Genomic DNA, 19,539 nt, shown 5'->3' on the forward strand with positions numbered 1-19,539 from the left:
TCAAATAGGAAACTTAGGCCCAAGTAAGTGTTATTTTTAATTTAGCAATAATAGAATGGGTGCAATAGGTCAACAACATATAATCAAGCAAAACTACCAACATTTGTGCATAATCATTTATCAAATAGTCAAAATAAAAGTATATACAGTGCCTATAGAAAGTCTACACCCCCTTGAACTTTGTTCACATTTTGTTGTGTCAGTGCCGCAGAGTTTCATGCATTAAAATGAGTTTTTTTCCCCCACTTATCTAAACACCATACAAAAAGTTTTTATTGAGAAAAAAAAAATTCTATATTAAAAATACAAAACTGTAAGATCATAATTGGATAAGTCTCCACCCCCCTGAGTTAATACTTGGTGGAAGCACCTTTGGCAGCAATTACAGCTGTGAGTCTGTTAGGATAGGTCTCTACCAACTTTGCACACCTAGATTTGGCAATATTTGACCATTCTTCTTTACAAAACTGTTCAAGCTCTGTCAAGTTCCTTGGGGAGCGTTGATGGACAGCAATCTTCAAGTCATGCCATAAATTTTCGATTGGATTTAGGTCGGGGCTCTGACTGGGTCACTCAAAGACATTTACCTTTTTGTTCCTTAGCCACTCCAGTGTAGCTTTGACTGTGTGCTTTGGGTCGTTGTTGTCATGCTGAAAGGTGAACTTCCATCCCAGTTTCAGCTTTCTTGCAGAGGGCAGCAGGTTTTCCTCAAGGACTTCTCTGTACTTTGCTGCATTCATTTTCCCTTCTATCCTGACAAGTGCCCCAGTCCCTGCCGATGAGAAACATCCTCATAACATGATGCTGCCACCACCATGCTTCACAGTAGGGATGGTGTTCTTTGGGTGATGTGCTGTGTTGGGTTTGCGCCAAACATAATGCTTTGCATTTAGGTCAAAAAGTTCCATTTTAGTTTTGTCAGACCACAAAACTTTTTGCCACATGGCTACAGAATCTCCTGAGTGTTTTTTTTTGCATACTTCAAATGGGATTCAAGGTGGGCTTTCTTGAGTAATGGCTTCCTTCTTGCCACCCTACCATACAGGCCAGATTTGTGGAGTGCTTAGGATATTGTTATCACATGCACAGTCTTGGTCAAAAAAGTCTGTAGCTCTTGCAAAGTTGCCAATGACCTCTTGGTAGCCTCTCTGATTAGTCTCCTTCTTGCTCGGTCATCCAGTTTGGAGGGACGGCCTGATCTAGGCAGGGTCTTGGTGGTGCCATACACCTTCCACTTCTTAATAATCGTCTTGACTGTGCTCCAAGGGATATTCAAGGCCTTTGATATTTTTTTACACCCATCCCCTGATCTGTGCCTTTCAACAACTTTGTCCCGGAGTTCTTTTGAAAGCTCCTTGATGCTCATGGTTGAGTCTTTGCTTTGAAATGCACTACCCAGTTGAGGGAACCTACAGGAACTGCTGAATTTATCCTGAAATCATGTGAATCACTACAATTTAACACCGGTGGAGGCCACTTAACTTGGTGTGTGATTTTGAAGGCGACACCTGAGCTAATTTAGGATTGCTATTACAAGGGGGGGTGGACACTTATCCAACAAAGCTATTTCAGTTTTTATTTTTAATTAATTTTGTACACATTTCTATAATATTTTTTTCACTTGGGGGGTAGGATGTTTAGATAAATGAAAAAAAAAACTATTTTAATGCATTTTAAATTTCAGGCTATAAGGCAACAAAAGGTGAACGTTTTGAAAGGGGGTGTAGACTTTCTGTAGGCATATATATATATATATATATATAGGCTGTGTGGTCCAGTGGTTAAAGAAAAGGGCTTGTAACTAGGAGGTCCCCGGTTCAAATCCCTGAGCAAGTCACTTAACCTCCTTGTGCTCCGTCTTTCGGATGAGACGTAGTTGTAAGTGACTCTGCAGCTGATGCATAGTTCACACACCCTAGTCTCTGTAAATCGCCTTGGATAAAGACGTCTGCTAAATAAACCAATAATAATATATATAATAAACAAAAGAGGGTAACTGTAGTTCCTCGCGCCAAGTTACAGTGAAGAGCGAGAACTGCCAGTAACTCTCTATACAGCACAGGTACTTTATGTGTTTGAGGTATTGGGGAGGCAAAACTAAATCAACTTTTAATGTGTAGTTCCCAACACTCTTAGATGAAATGTAAAAAAAAAAAGTCAATACCAGTCATACAGTAAGAGAAATAAGTCACCAAAGTAAGGTAGTAATGTCCATCACCTTTTTCTTCTTCTTCTGGCGTATTTATTTTTTTATTATTTATTTAATTTTTTTTTTTATTTATTTTTTTTTACAGACCCCAGGCACTTTTATCCATGGATATGTAATTACAGGAAATCCAAGTTTAATGACAATTAACTTGTTTTGCCAACATGGAAATATACTAGGGAACGTACTTATTGTGACGTCTATATCATTTATATTAAATGATTTATTCTGTTTTAAAATTGAACATTTGCTTGCAAAAAAATATTTATAACAAGTATAAAAAAACTGTCTGGTATATGTGGGATATTAGCCTATAACCTTCAGTTTGCAAGCGTGTTAACTGTCAGTGCTACGATTAGTTGAGACAAGCAGTATTTTGAAGGATGAAGTCAGCCAGCTGAGAATTCTTGGGACTGTTATATTTAAGATTTTTCGAGCCATCATTCATCTTCATCATCCTCATTCTGAGATTTTGATCTTGAGCTCTGAAAATTTTTGGTTTCCTGTCAGTGTAACGCTCATTGTAGTCCCTATTGGCACAAGGAAGTATGGTTTTCTCTCTCGAAACTGGTTGATGAGAGTAATGCTATTTGTGGTCCCCACTGGACAAAAAGGAACATTACTTTCTGAGAATTAGCTATACTGAAAGGATAGCCTATATATTTGGTAAAAGTAAAACAAATAAATACATTAATATAAATATTGAAATAAATTAATACATGGACTATTTATTTATTTCCATATAAACCCTGCCATTTAATACTGTATGAAACAAATATTTAACAGTTCTTGTTCAATTGTATATTAGAAGATTTTTGTACATAAAGGTCGTCATGCTTTTATATATTTTTACTTTCAAATAAAAAAATATATTGGAACGAACCAGACTATTGCTTTTGCAGGACTTGCTGTCTGTTCACTTTGTCTCGTCTGTCTTTTATATATGTACATGTATTATAAGGGGAACGGGACGGGTCACACCATTAGTGAATGGGGAGAATGTGTGGTGTTGTTTTACGGGGGTTGCAGAGCATTTGAGAATTGAACACCATCTTCCCTGAGTTACGATAGCCACCTGTCCGGGTTTGACCGGACAGTTCGGGAATTCACAGTATCACTTTAAGTTAAAACACTGCTCTTTAATTCACCGTTAGTTTTCTTTCTATTTTTTTCTTGCACTTAATGTGCTGTCATAAGCAAATGTGAAACCCGGTTTATATCATGAATTATGCCTGCAAGGCAATTATGATATAAAGCGGGTTCATCTTTATTTATTTAACCAGGAAATATACCCATTGAGGCCATCACCAAAATTTACTAGGGGCAGTAATTTATAGGGGCAGCAGTGTGGAGTAGTGGTTAGGGCTCTGGACTCTTGACCGGAGGGTCGTGGGTTCAATCCCAGGTGGGGGACACTGCTGCTGTACCCTTGAGCAAGGTACTTTACCTAGATTGCTCCAATAAAAACCCAACTGTTTAAATGGGTAATTGTATGTAAAAGATAGTGTAAAATGTAACTGTATGTAAAATTAATGCGATACCTTGTAACAATTGTAAGTCGCCCTGGATAAGGTCATCTGCCAAGAAATAATAATTTAGAAATTACAAATACAACCAATACAATAAAATGTGCGGTTCAAGCTTGATCAGCATACAGCAATCAGAATAAACAGGATATGTATTTTTAAATGCGATTGTGGACTGAATTTTTTTTTTGGCTAGAGTAAGCACTAAGAAATTGCTGCATTAAAAATATTAAGGTTGTGCAGACCAGTCTGCCTGTACAGTTCAGTCCAACGTTGGACTAAACTTGCAGTTCTGTCTGTAATCACTCTTTTGTGATCTGCATGGAGAAATCAGTAACTTTTCCAAAAGAAGAAATTGACAATTATTGAAATAGTTGGTCAATACAAATAATGTTCTATTTGGCAGGAGAAAAGAAAAGTGGCAGATGATCACAGATGCAGTGAACATTGTTGAGGAGGAGCAGAGAACAGTAGCCAAAATAAGAAAGAAATGGATAGATCTAACAAGTAGAACAAAATTTAAAGAAGGGAAATGAAAAAGACCTCCCCGAGGAAGAAAAATGGTCCTACATATAAATGGTGAAGTAGCTGTTACTGGTATGGAGAGGATTGGATTATAAATAGGGCTTCTAATTGTTGGTGTTTTTATCCCAACTGTTATACTCTTAGGAATTCAATTGATACCTGTTAAGCCATTTGTGCATCTCAAATCACAACTGAGAAACATGTTAATAGTAAAACTGATTTATTTCTCTCATGCTGTCAGCTGAGAAATAAATAATTTATTTAAATTAATTTTCTGTTGAACAACTAAGTGGGCTTTTAAATTGGCCAAGCCTTGTTTCTTTTCTTTTAAATTTACAAGTAGAACATACAAACAAGATCACAACATTAATAAGCAACACATCTTTATTAAATCTATAATGAAAAAAAGTATTTTATGCTGGACACACCATTAGTCATTATACATAATGTATTTACATTAATAGAGGAGTTGCTTCTACTTTTAAATGAAAACATAAGACTTACAATTTAAAAGCCTGTGACAGGAAAGCTGAGCTATGATGTCCCAGACCAGGAAGTTGACACAGGTACAATAAAAAGGTTTAACAAAACAAGTCACGAACACCATGAACCAAACACAGAAACAAAATAACCCACTCAAAGGCCAAAATAACGGTTCAAACAAAAGACTACACAGTTTCAATACACAGCATTAGCCATTTCACTATAATAGCAGCAAACACTCACCCAACTCCCTCCTCTCAAACAAATCCTGTTCCCCTCCTTAAATACCATGTGGCTGGAGCCTAATTAACCATTAATCATTCAATTAAGGCTCCAGCCACATTCTCACCTGTATTTGGCAGGGATAGGAAATTAACCCCATCCCTGCCAACCACCACCACCACCAATACACAAACCACACTATTTACAAGCAGGGCCATGCCCTGCCACAAAGCCCATTTAGCTGTTTTACAGAAATAAAGCATATTAAAGTTTTCTAAAAAATAAAAACAGTTTTCTTAAATAATATAAAACCCATATTTCATAGCTGCGTTCAGTGATTTATTGCAGATCATTTTGATATTTTTAAGTGCACCTTTTCTTTGTGTGTCGGGTTTGTTAGATGTTTGGAAGACTTACATTAAAATAACACGTGGATAGTTACATTTAAAACACGTTGGACTAAAATTACTTTCAGAAAATATGAAGTATGAGGTTGTAGGCTTATGCATTTTCATTATGTTTCATACAAATCTTTTTTTCAGTTACCTTATACATTTTAAAAAAGCTAAAAATTGCAAAGGCTGAAATTATACAAAAAAATGAATGTTTATAAATATAATGAAACACTGCAGTCCACATTCATCAATGAATGTACATATTTGTAAATACTGCATTAACAAATGGTCCTGTGGTAGTAAAGCGCAGCTTTTTCTTCATCAAAATCACAGCAAAGGCAATTGCTAGGGCTACAATTTTCTTAAAGGCAGTGTCAGTTGCTCCTGATTTGCTAACAGAATTCCACCAGCACCCAGAGTAAACTCCCTTCAAAATCACAACATGAAAGGGATGGCACAATCCAGTGCGAAATAAAGTACTTTGCCCTTACGTTTGCGTTTAACTGTGTTTCATCAAAATCAGACACCATGTGTTTTATTTTCTCAATATTTTATATAGTCAAAGACAAGATCTGAGTCTTACAGTTTTGTAAAAAAGTGTGGGAGTTTGGCAAGTCAAAAGAGGTGATAGAGGTGATATAAATATGAGAGTTAAATTAGCTGAAGAATATATTCTGGATAGTAAACCCTCTCCCTTGTGTTACAGAATTAAATCCAAAAGTGTACCGTAGCTCAGCATACATTATATAGTTTAAGTTCCTTTTTATTTATGGTCTCTGTTTAAATAAAAAGGTGATAAAACAATCATGCATAGCAGCAATGGAGAAGACGTTAAGGCCTATGATTCAGAGACCACGAATAAAATGCATTATAAACTTCTTATAAATTGAACATGTATTCAGTGTGCTTTTTATTTCATTATCTATTTATGGAAAATGCCATATTTATCGGTCTGGTCCAAAAAAAGGTTGTTTTTAAAAATACAATCTGCTAGTACACATCATTTTGTCAGAGAAATGCAGCTTTTTTTCCTGTACTGTGTGAACATCAAAACATACTGCATCACCATGGTTGTGCCAGCTGACTGCAACAAACCTTCCAGCTGCAAATGCTTGTAAGCAGCTGTACCTGATAGTGAACTGAATCAACTGCCTCTAAGATATACATTGTTATTAAATTTTGATATGCAAACGCTATCGCATGTAAAGTGAATTATTCCCAACAGGACCCTGCATAACAGTTGTGGTGGAATCACATTCAAGTATTTTGTAGGTACTGGCCCTTTTATGTGAAATCTAAGATCAAAACGTATATCACTGGATGGTACTGTGTCAACCGTCTCTGTTTGTTTGTCCAATGCTGTCATTGTTAACTATTCATGTGTTTCAGGCAATAAGATTATCATGTATGAATTCTGGTGGTGTTTTAAACTCTTCGTGGTCTAAAATAATGCCATCTGTTTATTAAAGTCAGACTGAAGAATCATGTCATTTTGAAAGGCCGCTGGTTCATTAGATATATTTTTGTTTCCCTATCAAGGACATTAATATTGGGAACAATTTTATCAAGTAGTTATATCATTTATAGATTGTATTATTGGAGTTTAACGGTTTTAAATAGTTACAGTAAAACTTAATCATGTTGTAGATCTCACATTTTGTACCTGGTAGCAGGACTAATAATGTGCAGCTGATGCTAAGCTGGTACAGAAAAAAGGATTGCAACATTGTGAGATTTTTGCATTGCTGCACTGCAGCAGTCCTGTGCCGAGTAAATAGTTGACCCTGGTTTCCACTGTATATGAATGATTCTTATATTATATTAAAAGTGTATTTGATTTTTAGTGGTATTTTTTTCAAAAAATAAATAAATAAATAATGCTGCACTTAGTCACCATCAATATTAAGGCTACAACCTGCAATCCCACCAGTATCAAAGGTATGTTCAATTACCTCTCTGACACGATAAACATGCTGTAACCTTCAAACATTTAAAAACTCCTCTGAAAATCTACCAAAACTTACTAAAAAGAAAACGTTATACTTAAAAATACCAAGAAAAACTATTCAATGAGGTGTTAACCTGTAAATTAAATTAAAATCCTATGTTATTAATTCTGTGTACGTTCAACAGTAAGGCCACCCCCTATTAAGGACACTGTTTGTTTCAATGGTTAATTTTTCAACGGCCGGTTAACACTAGAACCGCCACGGCAGTCATTTTGACGGTTTGAGGTTTTCAAATTTAAATTACTCTGCATGTCTGAAAGTTATGCGGTTGTCCGTTTATGACTTTTCCTAAATACATGTATTACATACCCTAACGGCGTTTGAAAGGCAGGATTGCAAAAATAAGGAAGTTATAATCCCGCCCACCTTTTGACTGTCTTTTACAATACATTTTGAATATAACCTACAATATTCAATTTTTTAAATTTACAAGCCTGTTTCTATCTCTACTAGACCTGACAGCCATCAATTCCTTCGTTTTGTACAAGGAATGCACCAGGGAAAATATCAGTAGGAGACAGTGCTGCCAGACGTACGCTAATTATGGTATTATTAGCAAGTATTTCAACCCTTGTACGACGTACAATCTCGATAATTGTTAAAATGGCCAAATGTAATTCTGGCAAGTCCAAAAAGTACTCGAACCTTAAATTTCCAGTATTTCCTAATACTTTTCTCATTCTGCTGCACAGATTATGATCTGCTACGTCACAACATCACGCAGCCATGGGCTTCAGCGGCTGCACAGATGTGCAGCTTTTTCCACACACGCGGTACGCACACACTTTGTGTGTCGTCAATGAAGTGCGACTCGCTACCTCGAGGCGGTGGAGACGTGTGACGACTAAACACAGTAAAATATCTTTTTATATATGTGATCAGTGGGTGGTGTCAAGTAGTTCAGCACAGTGCTTGTGATACAGTTTATAAGGCAATATGATGTCACATATTATGGTTGGAAAAAGTTACCGGAAAATAATTTCTTTATCGGGTTTCTGTGACACTTTATAAATTACTCGACCTTTAGTCTCGTAATTTATGACGTTACAGAAACCCTCGAAGAAATTATTTTCTGGTAACTCACTGAAGCCCATCTCTCTCTCTCTCCCTCTCTCTCTCTCTCTCTCTCTCTCTCTCTCTCTCTCTCTCCACTTTATATCATGATTGCCGTGCAGGCATAATTCGTGATATATAGCGGGTTTCACATTTGCCTATGACAGCACATTACGAGTGCGAGAAAAAAAATGGTGAATTAAAGAGTAGTGTTTTAATACTCTACATTTGGTATCATTAACTGGAACTAAACAGTTTATGTTATGGGCAGAAGTGTGGAGTATTGCTCTGGACTCTTGACCGAGGGTCGTGGGTTCAATCCCAGGTGGGGGACACTGCTGCTGTACCCTTGAGCAAGGTACTTTACCTAGATTGCTCCAGTATAAACCCAACTGTATAAATGGGTAATTGTATGTAAAAATAATGTGATATCTTGTAACAACTGTACGTCACCCTGTATAAGGGCGTTTGCTAAGAAATAAATAACAATAATAATGTCATTATCTAAAAAAGGATTGATGAGAGTTATCATTTAGGCGTTGCACTTGGTGGCTTTTTTTGTGTGCATTTGTACAAGACTGACTATGTTAAAGAAGAAAGATTTGGCGACGTTGGTGTTGTAACTGAACTGTATCCCACAAAAATGTTAGTTTATCATCCGATTATTGGTTGCGTTGAAAATGAATCCTGTGGATCTTAGTAAACCCCGGCCACGCAGCATTTGACAGACTGCACAAAACGTGACAATAAGCGGGTTTGTTAGAGGATATTAAGAGAGGTAATTTCTCAAAGAACCTATGATTTTTTCAAAAATCGTGATAATAAGCGAGATGATGTAAAATGGGTTCTGTATATATATTTTTTCACTTTTAAATGTGCCTCCTCTAAGGAGCCTCTGCTGCTACTGTATATAGCAGACACAGCATTCAATGTAGCTTGAAATGATGCCCTGTCTTGTGCAGCATTGGTGGATGATTTGCTGGTTGATCTTGCTTATAGCTAGCCACCTAGTAGAGTCATTTTTACTTCATGCTTGCACATCTGTAGTCTTTTAAATGTATTAACTTGCCAATCGGCTTTCATATAGGAAAACTGTTATAATAATATACTACTGTTAATATTAACAATAATAATAATGATGATGATGGTGATAATGATAATAATAACCTATATCCACTTCAGTATGATAAAATATTAATAAGTACAAAAAAAAATCTGTTCTTGTGTTACAAAATCAAAGTGTTCTGTTGGGCTAAACGCCATGTGTCATTAAATATAATGTAATGTCATAACTTCCCTGGCACTGAAACATTAAATTGATCTATCTGGATTTTGCAATAAATTGCAAAAAATACAGGCTTTTAAAAATTTTTGAAGTCGATTTTCTAGGCATTTTTGCAGGGTCTTTAAAAGGCGGAAGGGGCGGGGGGACATTAAAACACCAGTGTTCTAATTAAAAGTTTTAATTAGTTACTCTCAATACCCTTAGTCGTTTTGAATATTAAAGGCAAGCTTTCAGACTCTTCACTGACCTCCTCTCGACCCAGACGCGTGTATATGGAGAAAACAAAAATGTGGTTAAAGTTATCAATCTTCAGGATATGAACATGTCACACCTATACTGCTTCACTGGTAACACGATAGCTGTTAATCTCTATGGATTTCCTTATTCACACCCTCCCGAGCCATTGATTTGTCAGCATTCAGACTGAACCCACCCCTGGGATCCTTAGCAAAAAAAAAAAAAGAAAACACTGTAAAATTATTAATGGAATACAATGTTGCAACAAGGGTTATTTCGAAACTAAACCTGTGTATTTTCTTCAGTTATCGGTGTTGAGCATGTAGGACAAAAAAAAAAAAAAAAACATTTATAAAAAAAGGTATTGTAAACACAAAAAAGGTGTTTTCCTGAAATTGACGTCTCGACTTTTATGCCAGTGCGACATATACAACGAGTTTTTCAGTAAATATTATTTTATGATGAAAATATGTTCAGCTTATTGTAATATTATGTACATAAGGCCAGTGGCTCGTTTTTGCTATTTTATTTAATGATATTTGCCTTGATTTATTTTAGCTACATCTACACAAACTGTCTCATATGATGGGTACTATTATTCCTCAGGTTGTGACCAGTAGTCATGTGTGCTCACCTGCAGCCAATAGTATTAGTACGACTACATCACTTACACAGTTTACAGTAATCAGGGGATGAGATGTCATTACATTGCTGTTGACTGACTACGAGAAGAGCCTAATTCACAAGGTTTCCCTAGTTTTAATAGACATTTTGAGACCCAGCAGCAACATAACTGTCACCCTTTGCAACTCACTTCAGGAATAAATACAGCTGGTTTCAAAAATGCAAAATATTATGTTGGAAAACAGATTCAAGGGTAATGATTGTGTCACCTAAAACACTAAACCAAGGAGTGGGGAGGAGTTAACTCAGACCAATTATTAGTTTTGCGGCTTATAAAAAGGCAAAAGCATAAAAAAGCTTGAAGGACACCTACACCATATCAATAAAAATGTGGTTTTAAGGGAGAATCAATCTGGAACCTGCAATCTCACAGTTGTGAAATCAGAAACTACTACTAAGTGTTAGTTTTATTGCATTTTTTGGCCACAATATGTTTTGTTATATATATATATATATATATATATATATATATATATATATATATATATATATATATATATTATTTTGAGTGCTCTCTGTGTTCTTTCTAAACCAATTGTGCAGTGGATTGATAATCAACATCTTTCATATAATTTACATTTGTGTTCATGGCAGACCACAAATATGACCATTTGCTTTAAAGAAAATAAGTTGTTTTTGTTCCAATATGCCTAATGCAGTATTCAACTGATACAATTGCATTTACTGCATGTATTGATCAAGCATCTGTTGTATTATGTGGACAGGTTTTATTCATAACAGAAGCTATTGATGTAAACATTTATCAATGGGATGCAGACACTGCCTCTGCTGTAGCAGACAAATAGGATATAGATCAGCTTTGCAAGACAGGCCTTTATGTCAGTGATTCACTCAATTAGCATACTATGCTGTGGGTAGAGTGCTAAAGAAAGAATCAGTGCTACCATAAATCTGCAGTGTAAAGGGTGTCTTTAGCTAATAAAACATAAAACAGCCATAAATGTGTTTGGCATTTAGAATTGTGTGTTTTATAGTCTGCTTCCGAATTTCAATTTTATGGTCCCTAACTAGGTTTTTAGAGAATAACATCAAACAGAAATAATACTGGAAATGTGCTACAGTATCCAATGCTAAAATCAGGCATGAAATCCCTCACATGAGTGTACTCTCATTTACTTCCTGCTGTCATAGTTGCTGAGTAGATCATTTCAATACAAACAGAACATTGTGACCTCTTATATATTTTACAAGTGATGCAGCCATTTACTGATAAAGGCATGTACTGTGAACTGACTGTATTTATCTTAGGTTATGGGGGAACAGACTGCTCAGTTGATCTGGATCTGTGTGGTATGGATTTATGCCAGTCACATACAACTGAATGCACCGAAACTGAAGAGGGTCAGAATGTCATTTGCATATGTGAAAAAGGTGAGTCCTTTTCTTTCCTTTATGTGACTGTAATGAATCATAATTAGGGCTTCTGAATTTTGGTTTTAACCGATAAAACGATACAACACCCCCAATACAAAAAAATGAAATCGGTGCACAGCCAATAAACACCGGAAAAAAACACAAAAAATGGTTACTCAGTTTGTTGATTTGCCACTTTCCCCGTGAAAAGAATAAATAAAATACAGTAACCTACCAAAAAATGTAAAATTCCCCAGTGCAGTTGGGCTCTGACTTGTATCTCGCATTGATTCATTCTGAATACTTTAAACCCACCCCAACTACTGAGTGGCAGCACATTCCTACATTTTTATTGGAGGATTGTAACATGCTTGCAAGGTTTAAAATGAGATCACAATTACTTGAAGCGGAGGGTTATTCTTGCTTGCAAAATTTAAAGGCATATTACAGTTTAATAGTATTTATCACACTCGTGGAATTTAAAACAGAATTGCAAATTGTGATGAAATGTAAAAAAAACACACAGAAGACCCGGACGAATATGCCCGTGACCATAAGGATTTAATCGTGGAAGACAGCAAAGGAAAGAAGGTACAATTGAAGTGTGCAAGTAAAAAAAAAAATGCCTAAGAATTTTGGAAAGTAACCTAAAACAATAATTTCATACAAAAATTTAGCCCCCCCCCCCCCCCCAAAAAAAAGATTTACATAAAACTCGAAAATAGGTAAAACTAAGCACTAAAAAAAGAAATGAATAAAAACCGAAAAACAGAAGCCCTAATCCTAAACATTCATAAACATCAAAAAAACATTATATATATATATATATATATATATATATATATATATATATATATATATATATATATATATATATATATAGTGGCATGGTAGCGCCACTATAGTTTGGGTTTTTTTTTGCTGTTTTTTTTTTGTCAGTCTCCAGCTCCAAAATGGTTTGGAATAGTGCCTTTCCTGAGTTATAGGGATTTGAAATTATGGTTCTGAGCATGCTCAGTACAGATCTTGTAGTTAGATGTTTGATCTCGAAAAAGGAGTTAGCCTCACGACAAAATATCCTTTTTCGCGAGGGTCTAATATTCTTTTGTCAGTGCTGAATTTTGCTTCTTGCGTGGTATCATAATACCTTTGTGTAGAAATGCTTTTATTACCTTGGTTAAATAAACGGTTAAAAAGTAGGGAATTAGCATGGAAAGTGTTTTGGATATATCTGGCTTAAAGCGATATAGTTTGGTTACAGTTCCTAGCAGTGCAATGGACTGTGAGACTTAATATAACATTATCCCACTATGCACTGTATTTTATGTTCACAACCCGGCAAATATGGAGCCCGTGCCCGCGGAAGACATTGCGCTTCTTAGCATGAACGTTATGGCTTTGTTTCTCAAAAACACAAGTTACAATGTATCTGTATTTGTAATGTCCATTCACCAAAACAAATCAGAAAGCATTTTGGGATATTGGAGGATACACCAGAAATGTAGTTCGGTATTGCAGTGTCCACACTTCTGATGGAATCAAATTTAGAACCAGACTCGAGACTACCCCCTGAGGTGGTCTCGAGTCTGGTTCTCCTGTACGGTATTAAACTCTCTGTAGTGTAGATGCTAACCGTATTTAGCACTTTTAAGCCGTTTTAAGGCAACTAATATGGTTCAAAGGCATAGTGTGGACAGGGCCTCAGTCTATCATCTCTGGACTGATACGGCTACCATATCTGCAACATCTTCTTGTTAATTCTTATTAAAATTATACTTTGGTTATCACTTGATTCCACCCGGCTTCTTGATTTCGCAGGCTCATTTATCACATTCAGTGTTTGTGCTAGGCCGCGCCAATGGCCCCCTGAAATAAAAAATGTCCCGCTGAATTTCTCTTAACATGCCTGTGTGTCCCCCTCTCCAGACGCAATACCAATAAACAGTATTATAAATCACACAATTAAGGATTAGACACACAAATATCTTTACAGTGAAAATAACTTATTTTCGTTAAATATAAAGTTCAACCCCCCCTTCTCCCCGTCTAAAAATGGTTTGGTCCAGGATCAGCTGTAACTCTGTAACGTGACAAAACTATGAAAAACAAATTGCAAAAAAAATGAAAAAAAAGCTTGCACCACTAGCATTTATGTCCTGAAGCGTTGTTAGTAACTGCAGAGTTGAAACAGTTGCTCTGATTTGGTGTAGGAAAGGTATTACTAGCATCGCTGTGACAGCAGGGGGGACTTGTTCCTGAAGACTTGCATGAAGAAATGTATTTATTTCTCTTTTTGCATTGCATCCGTGTTTGTCGCGTAATGAGTGAGACTGAGTTCGCTCTTGTGTCCAAGTTCCATTCTGTTCATGTGTTCCTCACTCCTGTTTGGACAATAAAATAAAGCCATCTTGGCGCAACAAAAACTCCTCTGGTCATTGCTTGGTACTTCACAACTAATATCATTTCATTACGCACACTGGTCCCCAACAATCAGTTATTTTGAAATAATCAGAAACTGAAATAATCTACCTGTCTTAAACTCTAGCATCACTTTACATGGAATTTGAAAAAGCTTTGGCTGTTTGGGAATGTACAGCTTAAAGCTTTTTACAGGACAATTTTTCTGGCTTAAGACCACCTTGGTGATTTCTGGTCTGTAATGCTGATGTCTGAGTGACATATTCACGGCCAGTGCCATCGGTAAGTACAATAAAGTTATTTTTACAGAGATTAGCGGTATTTTCGTTTCCTTGTCTACAAAAGAAAAACTACTCACCCATATTTTAAGAGCAAGTTAGTAGATGTGTTTTCACTCAGTTCTAGGCGTATACAGTTTCTTCAGATCTGTTCTTGAAATCGGCTTTTTATGATTTACATAATTTGAGCCACAACAAGCTGCATGTTTAGATTGTAGATTTAGGTGTTTGTTTGCCTGACGGAATTCAGAATCTTTAGCGATATCAGGATTTTTATTCCAGGGGTGTTGCCGAAGGTAACGGTTAATCCAGTGCTTCGAGTCCCCCCCCCCAGCCCTCCCAAAAGAAAAAGTGCCGGAACATATTTCAACAATAGTTAAAAGTTAACGTATTAATGAGTGTGCAGGTGTTTACAAAACAGCAATACACATACATATATTGCACTCTAAAGATTTATTTAAAAAAATGATTGTTTGTCTGATAGCCCCAGACCTGAGTGTTACACTGTATATAACGTCACTCTGGAAAGCACATCTGACAGTGGTACTGGTGTTACATACAAGAAACAAGTATGCACACAAATATCAGTTCATTGCTTTCACATTTTTTAAACGTTAAAAAAGGAAACACTATAAACTAAACAAAGTACTGAAAACAAGATTCAACACTGTTCTCAAAACAACAGGCTGTATTCCATAGTGCTGTTGGTCCTACAGTTTTACACTTACATTTGTGTGGCTGTTTCCCCCAAAACAAAGAAACAGTTTATGATGTTTGAAATTAAATCAGTGATAATACAGTATCACGTCTTTCTCAACAGCTTGTCTTTACAAGTTTAAATTCCATATGAAATTAACTAGGGTGCCACCTGTAATTTGTAACTTACATTTCTTCTCAATAAATTCACATTTACTGTTTTAACTGTCTCATCTCTTCACACAAAGTAAAACGTTTTTACTTAATTTAAAAACAAAATGCAGCTACCAGCAAGATAAGAACTTGAACTTGAAGCATATGTGGAAGCACATACTAGGATAGAAACAAAGCACATACTAGGATAGAAACAAAAATGATTATATACTTCCCACAATATATAATGAGTAAAAGTTAAATACATTAATATTCTTTTTTTTACATTTGCTTTTGTAATTTCTATATATTGTGTATATAAATCAGTGGTCACAAACCCCAAATAAATGTTGCTTTTCTTAACATTAATATAGTGTTTCAAACATATATTAACTAAATAAAAGGTCTTCCTGAATTTATATAACAAACATGCACATACCGTACAGTGCTAAAGTGTACATACTGTATCGGTTATACCCCTGCTGTTTTTATGTATTTATTGTTAATAAATACAGTATTGTCGTACACTTGTGGAAATGTAACTTACCTGTCAGTTGTTTTTAGGCTTCTTGTTAACAACAGAAAAGTAGGACAGTATCCCACTACGCTTTTTATCAGACATTACTATTAGTGGTGTAGTGGGAAATAAGTGTAGAGTTGAACAGATAGATTGAACACATAAACATAAACAGATTGATTGCTATTGTCTTTTCCAATGAGCACGCAGAGAGGCTGACATATTGACCCCCTCACTGAAGAAAATGCCCCCCTAATATTTTGAGAGGGGGCCACATTGACCCTCAATATGTAAGTCCTGAAGCAAATACTGCACATTTGCTCATAAATGTCCACCTACAGTGTGTATGGTTCAAGATAATAGTAAAGTAATACTTGTCAAATATAACTGTTTCTACGATATTTGGTTCTAAAAAAGCCAGCACCAATATGCCATGATATATGCTGTTAACTTTGATATACTGTATATAGGGGTAAAATGCATTGCTTTAAACAGGTTATTAATTCTGCTTACAGTACTGTGTGCTTTTATGTGTAAAATGTATTTATGTTTTAAAATTAAAATTACTGATGTGTGAAGAGGTTCCATTAAGATTTTACTTTGGTCCTGAGGACACTAATGTATATTAGAAACCTCATCGATCATCATAGCCAATAAGATTCCGAGTAGAGTGGCTATTTACGGTAGATGCCCTGTTAAAACTAACAGGACTTCAGAATCTTGAAACTAGCTTTAAATGGCAACACAAATTTCAAGCAGTCTAATCATCCAGTCCAAAATGTAACATAAAAGCATTTTTTGAAAAGATCCTCGTACACAAAAACACAACAAAAACCACTGGATTTTTACATTTAAATTAAGTTTTACTAAATGTATCTTTCCACCGATGCAAAATAGTCCCTATACTTTGGCTGTAGAGGGCTACCAATTGGTTTAAATAACTTGTTACTGCTGAATGAATTGTTAATTTTAATTTTATAGATATGCAGAGGTATTTACTTATGCATTTAATATACTACATCTTAAATATATTGTATTGAATTGGCATGTAAACTTGATGTTTGAAATTACTGTTTCCCTACAATAATCACACTTTGCACCTTTACATTTTAAACAGCAAGGTTTTGTTTATTCTCCCCACCAGTCCTCCAGACTCTCAGGTTCAACACATCAGCTGAACTCAAGGGGCAATGGTAGGCAGGCTGGCTTGCTTGTGCTCATAGTCAGCACAAACAAAACTGCTAAGTGCATTTTAATACAGTGATGTCTGCAATTACTGTACTTTTGTTTGTTTATCCGAATACTTTGAACCTATTTTATTTCCTTATACACAATCCCATTGTAGTTGTTGAGGTCCAACCCAACCACACAAAGGCAGTTTTCAAAACTGTTGATCGACTGAAGTCTGGAGCTTCAAAGGTGCTCACCTGGAGCCAACCAGATCAAAATTGTATGAGATTTTTTATTTAAAATTTGTATGATTCCGTTTACTTCTGCCATTGTTTGACTAATCAATAATTCATTATGAAAAAAGCTAAATATCTAAGTGGGCTGTAGCTCTTAACCACCAGCTGTATAGATTTCACTTTCAAAAGCTGTTGAACCAAACATGTTTTGATCTTTGTTGTACTCTTTTAACCATATGGCTTTGGATTGTTAGCAGACAATCAGAATGCAATACATTTCCCAGCCATTTGATAAATATATTTAATTTTAATGGAACCTTTATATTGTTTTGTACAGTGTATGTGCTCTATTTTCTGTAGCACCTTGCTCCTTTCACTCAACAGTTGATAACACTTAAATAGCAAGTTTGATACTTTCATGCTTTTTTTCAACAAGAAATCAATTTCTGACTATTCAAGTTATGCAGCCAAGTAGAAAAGCAAATCCTTAGACAATTAAATAATACCAGGTTTGATCACGATTCAAAAAAATCCAATAAGTTTCACAATGACACATTTTAAGCAAGTAATTCAATTTGTGTAGAGTTTGAAATAATACCAGATCCCCATAGTACAATATCATTTTCTAATACTCTATGGAATCATACTGAAAATGGCAGTAAATAAAATACTCATGATAAAGGTGTCGGTTTGTTTGGTTTGCTTTGTTTCAGTGCAGTGTAAAAACTAAATCAATTTAGAAAAAAAATTGAAACAAACCAGCAAAATGAAGTGGGCACCTTTTCACCTAAAAAGCTCATATTTTTAACATGGGCTTGTGAGGAATGTAATAACCTTCTTAAATCTAAAAAAAAAATATCTTTTTAAAACCATAAGGGGATTGCACCTTGAAGTATGCTGTTCGATACAGTGCTAGTTTTGTAAAGCATTATAACAGTTAAGTTCCTAGTTTTTAAGAAAGTACAGTGACAAAAGCATTGTTTAGAGAGGAATTACATTATTTTAACTATAAAACTAGCAGGAAATTACAAAAATGATCATTTCTCTATCCATTGCAAGTTGTTTCTTTCTACTTTTATACTGTTAAAATGTTTTTATTTCTGGTTGCCTTTGTTTATTCGTTGTTAATATTCAAAAACCCTATCGTATGCATTGCTATCCATAATACAATTAAGTGCATTGATATGTGAAAATAAATGTTAATTTTCTTATCCATTTCCAGTTTCTTCAGCGGACCATAAATAATATCAATTATCAGTAGTTTATTAATGCAGTTGCACTTATGCTTGACACATGTCAAATTGAAGGATTGTCAGTGATTTTTTTATGTAAATTAAATCAACCTATGCTGAACTCCCTTCTCTTGTTACGATCTCAAGGGCACACGCTAAGATGATAGTCTGGCTTTCATGAATGTTGTTGATCTATCCCTCATTAAGCATCACTGTAAGGGGGTGCATTTATGTTTTAGTACAGGGCTTCACAAACTCGGTCCTGGGGACACCCTGTGGCTATTGGTTTTCATTCCAACTGAGCTCTCAATTACTTAACTAGACCCTTAATTTAACTAATAATTTGCTTCATTAGACCTTTTTACTTGTTTTCAGCTCTTGAACAGTTACATATTTCAAGTTAGCTATAACATTTTATAAGTAACTTGAACTGCAACTGTTTAAGAGCTGAAAACAAGTAAAAAGGTCTAATTAAGCAAATTATTAGTTAAATTAAGGGTCTACTTAAGTAATTGAGAGCTCGGTTGGAATGAAAACCAGCAGCCACAGGGGGTCCCCAAGACCGAGTTTGAGAAGCCCTGTTTTAGTAGATCTGCTGCCACACTCTCAATACATCTGTGACAGAAAGACAATGATTCTTGGTGGTAAATCTTCCTCCCGACCTGTGAGGGCACTAAGTAACAGGAACAGAGTACCCTGGACCACTTGGCCTGACACTTCGTTCCTAGGGTTAAAAGGAAATCGGTCATTTAGAAAAGGGGCAGAGCTTCGGTACACAAACTCAATGACCCAGAAGGGAAATGATGTGGCAGCCGCAGATTGGAGGAGCGGCTGCAGTCG

The 19,539-nt window shown here is 35.6% G+C and overlaps 1 protein-coding gene across 1 annotated transcript in view; it reads left to right on the forward strand.

Moving 5' to 3' along the window:
- Nucleotides 1-19,539, forward strand: part of eys (eyes shut homolog) — a 458,209-nt gene that overhangs the window by 111,268 nt on the left and 327,402 nt on the right. The window contains exon 16 of the mRNA XM_034921306.2: nucleotides 11,895-12,017. Coding sequence (XP_034777197.2) covers nucleotides 11,895-12,017 — 123 coding nt within the window. The remainder of the gene's footprint in view (nucleotides 1-11,894; nucleotides 12,018-19,539) is intronic.

This window comes from Acipenser ruthenus, chromosome 5 (genome assembly GCF_902713425.1).
Source record: "Acipenser ruthenus chromosome 5, fAciRut3.2 maternal haplotype, whole genome shotgun sequence".
In the NCBI taxonomy this organism is placed as follows: Eukaryota; Metazoa; Chordata; class Actinopteri; order Acipenseriformes; family Acipenseridae; genus Acipenser; species Acipenser ruthenus.